At 44.2% G+C, this 11,568-nt stretch overlaps 1 protein-coding gene across 2 annotated transcripts; it reads left to right on the top strand.

Moving 5' to 3' along the window:
* Nucleotides 1–372: 372 nt before the first annotated feature.
* On the top strand, nt 373–11,155 carry ZDHHC23 (zDHHC palmitoyltransferase 23). Of its 2 annotated transcripts, none has more exons than XM_081004331.1 (4): nt 373–1,034; nt 2,733–3,443; nt 4,477–4,644; nt 6,824–11,155. In XM_081004331.1, exons 1-4 carry the CDS (start codon nt 892–894, stop codon nt 7,089–7,091), a joined length of 1,290 nt encoding a protein of 429 aa, XP_080860457.1. In that variant the 5' UTR covers nt 373–891; the 3' UTR covers nt 7,092–11,155. The 2 variants fall into 2 exon arrangements, with proteins under 2 accessions (XP_080860457.1, XP_080860458.1); XM_081004332.1 differs by having other exon boundaries at nt 909–1,034; nt 2,165–3,443.
* The last annotated feature ends 413 nt before the right edge of the window (nt 11,156–11,568 follow it).

Below are 11,568 nucleotides of genomic sequence, written 5' to 3'. Positions count from 1 at the left end.
GTTTTGAGTACACGGTTTCTTAGGATCTGAATGTTGCCTCAAATTTGTGTTGCAGTTTCTTTCCCGTCCTTTCCTCCGCCTTTCCTGAGCTGCTTCCCGAAGCCCCATCCAAACTTCGAAGGCGCGGCTTTTTTCTTCCTTTACAGCGACGGAACTTCTGGCGCTCACAAGTGCTTTTTCTCCGCTCCCCCCGCGGGAATTGGGCAGAGCTCCGTGACGTCACGGGAGGATAGGAAGAGGCCGGCGTGCCAAGGAAGCCGGAAGCTGAGAAAACTTCAGGTCGCGCGGCGAGGTCGCTTAGGGGAGAACGGCAGGGCGCGCCCTGGATGCAAGGCGGGGGCAGGCGGGAGAGAAAAGGGAGGCGGAGCCTGAAGAGATTCCAACCAATCCTCGTTGGCCAAGGAGGAGCACGTTGGGTTTGGGAGCTGCTCCCCCCCCCGCCCAACAAGAATTCCTTTTTTGCCCCTTGATAGCCGGGAAGTTAGAACGCGAGGAGAAGTCACTGGATGCGCATCGGTTGCAAACGGGCGGAGGAGACCTAGGTACCCGGGTGGAGGCGAAGCAAGTTGCAGGAAGGGAAGAACCTCGCTGCCGCCTGGCGCTTGGTTACAGGTGTCAGGTGGAGTCAGGAGGGAAATCGCTGCGCGCCTCTCCACTTTCGTTTCCTCCTGTCCCTTGGGTTTGCAAAAGGCTCTTTGCTGTCGCCTTGCCCCTTTGCCTTCGCAGCTTGTTTGCAAAAGTCCTCTTTGGGTTACTGGCTTTAATGAGAACTTCCCCTGGAGTTCCCTGCCCTTTGCATGCTGCGAGAGAGGTTCCCCGCGCCTCTTTTTTCCCTGCCCTCCGGTCTTTGCGAGGGCGGGAGGGGCCATTGCTGCTGCTGCTGCTGCCACCATGAAGCGTGGGAGGAAGAAAGTTAGAGGCCCCGAGGCGGAGGAGACCCTCTGCTGCTGCGAGTACCTGGATCGGAAGGGCCAGAGGAGCCACCTGGCGGCGTGTTTCTGCGAGTGCGAGGACCTCGACGAGGGCTGTGAAAGGTACGCCTGAAACTTTCACCCAGCTGGCACTTCTCATAGAATTGTAAAGTTGGAAGGGACTCCCGAGGGTCATCTAGCAGTGCAGAAATCTCCCAACACGTGCCCTTTCCCCCGTCCAATTTGAAACCACGTCGGACTCTGCTTAGCTTTGCCAATGTGCTAGTAGTTAGCTTGTTGGTGGCTGCCCTGCTCGTGGCTTGAGTGAGATCTTTCCGTTGTGGCCATTGGGGTGGCCTTTAGCTGGTCCCTCCTCCCGTCTTCAAAGTTCAGGCATAAAAGGGCCTGCATTCAGAGTGTGGTTTCAGAGCTCTGTCCCTATTAAGAGTATTTCATCTGCTCCACATGTGGTGATTTTGGTAATCACTGGATTTCTGTCTGATGGCCACCTCTGTTGCTTGAGGTATTATTAATAATTAAAATAAAATAAAATACCAGAGCTGCTATGCCTTTAACAGCCCCATGAGGCACAAATTCTGAAGAATTGTTTCTTTTCCGTAGAGATGGAAAACCTTACCTGTTGAGTGCATTACATGCAACTCCTAAAGTCCTTCTAGAAAAAAATGGTGTAACTGTGGGAATTTGGAAAAGTTTTTGAAATTGGCAAATGTCAACACTGGGCAGTAGTTTCCAAAAGAAGGAAGGGGGAAAAACCAACCCCCTGCTATGATAATGTTGGAGAGTAAGGGTTGCTTCTTAATGTTATTTTTTTCTGGTGTGGCTTCCCTTCAAGGACACATATGCAGTGAAGCAAAGCTTTGCAAGTGTTCCCTATGTTATACTTGGTCAAGGTTACCCAGTTGGAAGTTGACCAGCTGTACTTGCATAATTTGGGCAACTTCCTGCAAGACAAACAAACATGATTTCTTGCTTGAAGTGGCCTTAGGCAGGCATGGGGGAACCTGTGATTCTCCAGATGGTCTTGGACTGTTATTCCCTGACCACTTCTGTCTGGAGCTTATGGAAGTTATGTGGAGGGGTTCCAGCCATTTTCTCCCACAATGATCTTGCTTTAACTAAACAAAACCCAACACACTTCTCTGAGCCGTAAATGTATTCCATCTTCCCTATTCAGTGTACTGAAAGTGGTGGGTGAACTCATGAGCTCGTGAATCCTTGTCTTTCTATATCAGGGATGGGGAGGCTGCAGCCATTGGACTACAACTCCCATCATCCTTGGTGATAGGCCATGCTGCTTGGGGCTGATGGGAGTTTGCATCCCCACAACGTCTGAAGGGCCATGGTGATTCCCACTCCTATTCTACAGAGAGATTCTTTGCCAGGTAAACTGACAGACCAGTCAAGAACACAACTTGAGAAAGTTGAGGGCTGGTTCACAGAACTGGATTTACTGTCAATGTGATACACTCATCATTTTCAGATGAGCATTAAGACGATATGATGAGATGTGGCCCCACATAATACTATTCAAATTTCTGGGTAGAAACTGAAGGATTGGGGCCATTTCACACATCCTTTTTACACTTGTCTGTATGCATAATAAAACAATCACGTGTATAAGGGGAATATAAACATGTGCTCATCCACAAGGAGCTGACAATTGTCTGAAGCAGCCCTAAACAGCTGTACCTTGGTGAGATCTGACACAAAGTGACTGAGAGAGTGACAAAAGCCAACACAAATGTATTTCTTGGTCTCTTCAGTCTTACATGAGCAGACCTCTGTGCTTTTCCCTAACAGGTGGCTGACTTGCAGATCTTTGCCCCCGGGAACTCTAGAGAGAATTGCAGACACCGTCACAGACCGCTTTCGCCTCCCGTGGCTTAGGGGGGCTGTAAAGGTCGATATCAGCCTCCTCCCGCCAATCATCCTGTTGCCTGTCTTCCTTCACATAGCAGCTTTGCACCTCCTTTTGGCTCTTGTCATCCTGATATCACTTCCTGTACTGGTGCTGTGGTATTACTACCTCACACACAGGAAGAAGGGCCAGACTCTTTTTTTCTTGAGTCTAGGGCTGTTCTCCTTAGGCTACATGTACTACGTGTTCCTCCAAGAGGTGGTACCCCGGGGCCACGTGAGCACCAGCCAGGTGATCCTTCTCACCTGCGGCTTACTCCTCATGCTGGTGGCCCTGTCTCAAGCCAAGAGAGACCCTGGCTACCTTCCCTGCCAAACGAGCAGTGACAAAGCTCTTTGCCAAGGTGGCAACGTCAACAATAACAACATCTCAAACAGGAATGACCTGGAGAGCTCCAAGGGGCTTTACACAGCAGCTGTGCCTGACATTGCAATGAACAGTTACCCTGAGGGCTATGCCAGTGTGTTGGAAGCAGGGACAGGTGGGATCACGGAGGACTGGTGCACCAAGTGTCACTTGGTTAGGCCAGCTCGAGCTGGGCACTGCCGGATATGTGGCAGGTGTGTGAAGAGACTGGATCATCACTGTGTCTGGTATGTTCCTTGGAGTTTCAAGTTGGCTTTGACATTTATTTTCTGATATCTTTGTTACCAGTGAGTCATGGATCTCCTCTTGCCCCAAAAGGCCTTTCTGCTTTGTTTGGGCTCTTGTCAGTATGTTTAATTGATCTGCTGCATAATGAGTTTTGTGGCATGTATTGCGTTCCCTGTCTAATACTTGCTCTTTCCTGCATTCAGTATCCTTTTTCTATAACCAGACAAGCTGAGGGAGTGCCAGATCTCCCCAGGGGAACGTCATAATCTGTTATGCCATCCATCAACAGTTGTAACTATTGTGATACATTAATGGTTTCATTTAGGGGGGTGTACTTTGTGTAATGACGATGGGGGAATCATTCTGTAGTCAAGAGCAAACTTGCACACTTCACATTGGGCCAGTTTTTAAAACAATCTATACTGCTCCCGGTATTTGAGCAATCAAAATATTGGGATGTTTTTTCCTCCAAATGTCTGGGCCAAAGGGAATGGGGGAAGAGTGGCTATTTAGAGATAGGTGCAGGGCACTGAACCACTGGAAGTCACAGAATCATAGAATTGTAACAAATTTCACATTTCGTGTGTGGAAAATCTGTTGGGGTGCAGAATATCCACAGTGCAGAATTTTATAGCTTTCTAACAGCTAGTCTTAAGTGGTGCAGATGGTTGTATATTGGCTCTATTTACATAAGCTAGTTTGAAAACCTAGTTTATATGAATCTTCTCTGTTAGCCTGGTTTAGATATAATGCCCAGTCATGGTTTGGTGCCTAGCAAATGAGCCTTCAATGAGTCTCTAGCTGTTGTTCTCCCCCCCCCCCCCCTGCAGTGTACCCCTGGCTCCTTTTGCGGATTGAGGCAAACCAACAATTGCCATTTTGTCCAAACCTGCAAATTGTGTTTGTGCTGCAAACCATAGTTAATTACTCCTCAGCTGGACATCAGAATACTTAATGGACACCAGAATCTGGCACCTTGTTTATCTTACACCACTTTTTTGTAAAAAAAAGTTTTTCTTTTATCTCTTGGAGGATTAACAGCTGTGTTGGGGAACAGAACCACCAAGCCTTTATCCTTGCACTCTCCCTTTTTCTGCTCACATCAGTGTATGGGATTTCTCTGACTCTGGACACCATCTGTAGGGGGAAGGCTACCATCAAGGCACTCTTCTACTGTCCTGGTGTTTATGGAGACTACAGGTGAGAGAAATACTCCAATGGGATAAGAAACTACTGATATGACCCTCTGTCGGAGGGGCAGTCCTCTGGTCTGCCTGGCTTCTGCTATCTTGGCCTGAGGTGCATGCTGGGATGTTTGCTAATGTCAAAACCTTTGTCCTTGGGAAGGTTTGTGCAGCTTTCATAGATTGGCATGCTGAGGCACACTATTTTGTGCTTGTTCGACTTGCCCAAGTGACCATATGAGACTCTTGTGGTTGAAACAAAGATAAAGTCCCATGTTCCTTTTTGGGTTGTTTTATTTTTGTTCTTTTGCATGGTCAGGTTACACTTTTAACGGCAAAAAGCATAATTGCTTTCCGGGATGATGCACTCTGAACATTGTAGTGTTGTCCTCCTCCTCTTTGCATGCACAAATCCTAATGATTTCCAAATGCCCGCTATCTCATTTCAGGTGCCCCATATCGTTTTTCCCCCTGTCTCTGACAACCATTGTTGTTATCTTCTTTCCTCCCTTCTCAGTATGTCTCACGTTCCAGCTCTAGTGATATGGACTGTTCCTCCATATTGGCTTGCATGCCTTGCAGTCTGTTTGAATGCAGCTATTGCTTCCTCTCAATCCAGTCCTGCCCCACTGAAAGCTCATTCTGTTCTAGACACTTTATTGATTGATTGATTGATTGATTGATTGCATTTATATACCATTTTTTCCTCCCAAGGAGAGACAATGACTGGCCAAAGGTCACTGAGGGGATTCAAACCCTGGTCTCCCAGGCCATAGGCCAACATTCTAACCATTACACCATGCTGACTCTCAATGACTTGTGATAAATCTATGAGTCATCTTCTTCCCATCCCATTCTGTCTTTAACATCTATAGGGAATCTTAATAATAATAATTTTATTATTTATATGCCTCCCACCTGTCTGGGTTGCCCCAGCCACTCTGAGCAACTCCCAAAAAAATACTAAAAACGCAATAAAACATGAAACATAAAAAAATGTCCCTATACAGGCCTGTGGGCCTAATTATCATAGTTTGGTTTAAACCATACCTTAAATCATGGTCACCTGTCCCAGCACCTAAAATATGACACTGTTTGTGGAACAGGCAATCTTACAGGGTCAAACTGATTAGGAAGAATGAGGAGTAAGTGCACTTTCAATTTTTACTTACTACCTGTGCCCAGTTCCACACCCCTCGATCAAGTTCCATACTTACACAATTGGATGAAATTAAATACGCTCTGTACAAATTACACCTGTGGGCTTACTTGCTGTTTCGAATTGCTGGCTACAATTTGTGCAATCAAGTTTAGAATTTTCACAAGCCTTCCCATTTGAAATTAAGGGGAAGCAACTGAAGAACATCTAAGCACAGGCTGTTTATTGCCCACACATATCTAAAATGGTGAATTTGGTTCTTCCCTCAACTAGTAGTGCTTTTACCATGGTAACAATATAGCTATATAGATTTTGTGGGCAAGGAGCTTTAATATTATGATTGTGTAAAGGAAGAACTGTGGCCTTTGCAGAAGGGGTAGAGATGTTGTGGTATACAGTTCCCATCAGTGATTATGCTAGCAGGGACTGATGGGCATTATACTCCTCAACATCTGAAGGGCACCGTGCTGGCTACACATAATTTAGGGATATTCAGATAGCATGCCCAGGGTGTGGGAGATCAGTCTGTAACCTGTAAAGAGACCATCTGTAACCAGCTGAGTGCAACTACATTGCTATGGGCATTTTTGCAGAGCAGAAGTATAGGGCAGAGAACTGGTTGTTGAGCTTAGCAATAATCAAATCCCAATGCTTATTACCTTATAGTAAGGCATAGGCAAACTCGGCCCTCCAGATGTTTTGGGACTACAACTCCCATCATCCCTTGCTAACAGGACCAGTGGAGAGGGATGATGGGAGTTGTCCCAAAACATTTGGAGGGCCGAGTTTGCCTATGCCTGGCATAGATGATGGACTGTTTGAAAAATATTTTTTGCAATGAAATGAGGCACCTAAGTGGGGAAATGAGATTGCAGTTTGCTGTGATGCAGAATCTGAGATGGGAAGGCACCAAAGGTTACTACTATTTACTCTCAAAATAGCATGTCAGTCTCCCCTTTTCTCTGTAGCCCTACAGCAATGCAGTTGTGTCCCTATTAAAACGGGTTCCTTGCTTTCTGTTTCCACCCCCTTCTAGTTCTGCCCTTTCGTTCACCTGTGTTTGGTACTGTACCATTGTAACTTCCGGCATGGGCTACATCCTTCTCATCCAGCTCTTGAACATCAGCTACAACGTGACTGAGAGGGAAGCTCGAATTGCTTTGAAGGAGAACACTGGGCGGAGGCTGTTATGGGGCATGGTGGTTGACACAGGCCAGTACCATCGGGGCATTCTTCACAATTGGATCCAGTTCTTGACCTTGCGCTCATCCGATCTGCAGTGCTCCACTGAAGACATTGTATGAAAGCAGCTTCCTATCAATCACATTTAGTTAACTGATCATCCACACCTGAAGTCATTACAGGGACAGGTAGTTCTCATCTCTTAAGCCATATTTTAAGAGCAACGTTTTCTCAGAAACATGCGATATTCCAAATGCTGGGCACGAATGACCTGGTTATGGGGGTGCCTATGTATGTTAGCCTCTTAAGTGCTCACCTGCTTAGCCACAGCCGGCTACCAGTTTTGGATTAGCGTCTCAGTCTACAGTTCTATGCGCTTGTGCCAATGGACTGTGTACATAGCTGTTTACAAGGATTATACACATTAACTGTCAGGAACATTCCTGACATTAACCTGGCAAAGAGGTCGCTGCTGAAGAGGTAGCGTATTTTTTAATTCTAGAGGTTTGGGAAACTTCATGTGCTTGTGCGGACTAATCTTAATGTACCACAAGGAAGTTCATCTGGCCATGAGCTTTAATTTTGTGCTTGTCAATGGTGATGATGGTCATGGGTGGTATCAAAAAGGGGGCTGCTCTGTACTTCCACCCCCATGCAGAAAAAGAGCAAAATAGCAACAGCCTCCCCAAACCGACAAATGATGTTACTTTTCCACACATACACACCCCAACTCTTTGCTTCAGTGGTTCTACTAAGTGCCTTTGTGAGACGTTTTCTTTGGAGCTGTGATTTGTGAGACTGGTAGATAGCAGGGGTGGTTTTGTGTATGGTGTTCTCAAAACACTTCAGAGAAAGTATTTGTATTTAATTAATGTCTATTCTCTCCCCATCCCCCATGTCCATTCAGAAAGGTTAAAAATGAAATCTGTAATTCAGGGGTCAGCAAACTTTTTCAGCAGGGGGCCCGGTCCCTCAGACTTTGTGGAGGGCCGGACTATATTTTGGGGTGGGAAAAAGAACGAATTCCTATGCCCCACGAATAACCCAGAGATGCATTTTAAATAAAAGCACACATTATACTCATGTAAAAACACACTGATTCCCAGACCGTTCACGGGCTGGATTTAGAAGGCGATTGGGCTGGATTCCTTGGGCCCCTTAATTTGCCTACCTATGCCGTAATTGCTTAAAATAAACTCTTAAATCACTTGGATCCAAAAACTTTAAAAAGCACAAACACAATTGGCATTAGAAAGTACTTAATAATGAAAGAGAATTGAGGGAACCTATCACTGCTTTGCATCACGTATGATCAACTATTTTAATTGATTATTTAGGATCCTTGTCTCAATAGTGTTCCCATAAAAAGTCATTTGCTCAATCAGATGATTAGAAAGATTTAAGTTACATTTAGATAGGATCACTGTGCAATAATGGGGCTGTAGGGCAGGTGGCCTCATTGAACTGAGATAATTGGTAGCCATGGATGTAGAAAATGATTTATTCTGCTTTTACATCTACTGCTTTCTCTACCTGGGTACTGCAATCTAAAGCATTTGGAAGGTACAAGTTTAAGGAAGGCTTGCTTGCTGCTGAAATAAGATATTGCAGTTCCACTCATACAATGTTATATGGTTCCAAGAAATAAAAGGCAACAGAACTGTTCTTCCAAACAAGATGATATAAACTCAAGGTGAGACATGATGTTTCGGTGCATAATGGTAGCATTCAACTTGGAATTGGAGTGAAGTGGGAATTAGAACTCTCTAGTTTCTTAGTTCTTCACATTGGTTCACTTCTGGTCAGTAAATGTACATGTTCCTCAGACAGTTTGAAATAGTTACATCTTTGGCTGAAAAAGCAGTGTGTGCTATATAACTGGAGACACTGGCTGAGTTCGGACCTTGTACTAAACCATAGTTTAGCATGGCTTCCGTCCAGTGGTGTTGAGCTTCAGGTTTGCACTCTGCTGCTCCCTGCGGGTGGAAGGAGTTCAGAAGCTTTGCTTAAAAACTGGCTTCTTTCGTTCAAGCTGACAAAGTGGTTAATATTAACCAGTTTATTTGAACAAGCCAACTTGACAACAGAACAAGCTCACAAGTGTTTAACTGAAACAGGAGTTGTGTTTTGCCTTGTTTTTAGGGAATTAGTGCAATGCAGCAGATCATCAGTGTGTTCCCGCCCACCAGGAAGTATAATATTTGCAGAAAGAGACTTGAAATGCACTCTATATAAAGGTTTTTCCCCCTGCCGGTGGTATGTAGGAAGTGTGCAGCAGGAATAAATTAAGGGTGGGGAAATGAATAGAAGTCTGGCTGCATCAATATGGTAATCCACTGAGTAGCTACAGTGTAATACTGATGGTGGTGTATTATGCTGTTAAGACCTAAGACTGAGACATGGGCTATGTCCCAGATAGCAAAAGGTAAAGAGCCTAGCTTTACCAGCGAAAGGGTAGCCAATGTGGTACCCTGAAGATGTTGCTGGCCAACATCTCTCATCACCCTTGAGACCCTGGCCATGCTGGCTGGAGGTGTGCTTTGCAAGGACTAGTTTCTTACTAAGCCAATGGTTGATTATACTTCTAGCATTCTTCAGGGAAGTTGAAAGGATTACCTCATTGATGTATTGGAAAAATAAAACACATTTATATGAAGGAAATGTTGCCATGGAATCTGGCAATCAATGGACTCATGCAGATTTTTAGAGGTTTCTTAAATACTCTTGCGCATTGCAGCACATAAGTGGGAGGTAATGCCTACCCATTTTGAAGATTTCAGGGAGTCATAGAGTTGGAAGGGATCCTGAGGACCATCTAGTCCAACCCCCTGCAATGCAGGAATATGCAGCTGTCCCATATGGGGATCAAACGTGCAACCCTGGCGTTATCAGCACCATGCTCTAAGCAACCGAGCTGTTTTTCTTCCTGTGCAGCTATAGTTTCAAGCTAATCTTCCGGACAGAAATAGCTTCTTTCATAAGTATACGGAAAGGTTGGAGACACACTATTTACTCTGGAAGAGGTGCAAAAGGTATGTACCATATTGGCCTGAATATAAGCCTCGCTTTCCCCCCAAATTCTGACTGTGAAAAGTTAAATTGTGGCTTAAATTCACGACCTTACAAAAATTGGCTTTTACGATATTGCTGCTGAAACAGACATACAGTAAAATGGAATGGGCGTGAGTGCAGAATTTTAAGGGAACAGCTTATATTCACGTATTTTTTTCTTTTTTCTTCTCCCTCACCCATGAATTTTAAAGGTGCAGCTTATATTCGGGTGTGGATTATATTCGGGCCAATACGGTAATGACACTTGGTTGGGCTGTATCTAGTATGAAGCACAAGCTTCCCTTTCACCTGCTTAATCTTTGCTCATCCTTTCTGTGCCTCACTGGAGGGTTAAGGGGGTTCATCTGAACAGAATTCCTTTTAAAAGCTCTTCTGTATTGCACAATTAGACACCAGTGAATTCTTAAGGACTCGATTTCCTGCGTTGCTGTCACAGTGGTGTCAAAGTCAAACCCATGCAATATGAAAACGCTACTGTGAGCCGTGTTAGGAATAAACCTGATGCATTTATACTTTTCAGAATACATTTTTTTTTGTAGAGGTGTCAAGTGACTGGAACAAGACATCTAGATATCTCCTTCATCTCTTTAAAATGGCTAAGTAAAAATTGATTCTTCCCAACAGGCCAATGATATTTCAGCCTCTCCTTGTTTTTAATGGTGCTTTTTTCTTTCAAAGTAGATTGCTTTCAAGTGTCTTAAAATAATTTGCTATGAGAGTGTTTTCTCTAGAGCAAGTAATAACTGCTTACTGTCCAGTGTCTTAATCATGTGTTACGTGACTTTTAATCTTGATCTTGAATGTATTTAGCCTCTGCAGGGCAGGATGGTGCAATTACAAATGTTTTTCTATCATATTTTAAGTGACATTTCTCTTCCTGGAAGCCTTTATTCCTCTGCCAAGCTCTACTGTATAGGACTTGAATTCTATTTAAAAACCTTGCTGCAGCTCATGTTTTATCAGTTTGATGGCAGTGTGGAGAATATCTGAATTGCTTCTCTCTTAATTTTCCTCCAACCCCAGGTATTTGGAAAATTGTGAGATATTTTATTATGTGCCCTGCATTTGAGATCAGTTGTTACCACAGTTAAATAAAATTTTGTTTTAAAAATAAGTGTTGAGTGATTGTACCGAGTTATAAAAAAAATACTATTCTCTGGAAAAACAAAATACCATCAAATTTATTATGTGCCCTTCACTAGCTGGCCCCCCTGGCAGGTTACAATGATTTAAAATTCAGAATTAAAAACAGTTAATACAAATAATCACAGGAAATGGGTGGGTCCTGAACAATATACAGTACATCTCAGGTGTCAGAGGCAAAGAGGTGCATCTTTAGTCCAAGACTGTAGTAAACCAAAACTGTTATGTACTTTAAACCTTCTGAATGGCTTGAAGGACCTTCAGAATCAACTGAAGATAGCTAAGCTGGTAATAAAGCAAATCAAACGGATATGTATCTTCTTCAGTCTGTTTACTTACAAATTTTGGAGAGTGGGAGAGAACATTAACAGATTCCTTTGGGTT

The sequence above is a fragment of the Podarcis pityusensis genome (genome assembly GCF_964106645.2).
Source record: "Podarcis pityusensis genome assembly, chromosome: 4".
Lineage (NCBI taxonomy): Eukaryota > Metazoa > Chordata > Lepidosauria > Squamata > Lacertidae > Podarcis > Podarcis pityusensis.
This window is presented reverse-complemented; position numbering and strand designations above follow the sequence as displayed.

Excerpts from the sequence above, each read along its gene's own strand:
- ZDHHC23 (XM_081004331.1), top strand. The coding sequence starts at position 892 with ATGAAGCGTGGGAGGAAGAAAGTTAGAGGCCCCGAGGCGGAGGAGACC. Across the intron at positions 3,444-4,476 it reads CTGGATCATCACTGTGTCTG|GATTAACAGCTGTGTTGGGG; the intron begins GTATGTTCCTTG and ends TATCTCTTGGAG. Across the intron at positions 4,645-6,823 it reads GGTGTTTATGGAGACTACAG|TTCTGCCCTTTCGTTCACCT; the intron begins GTGAGAGAAATA and ends ACCCCCTTCTAG.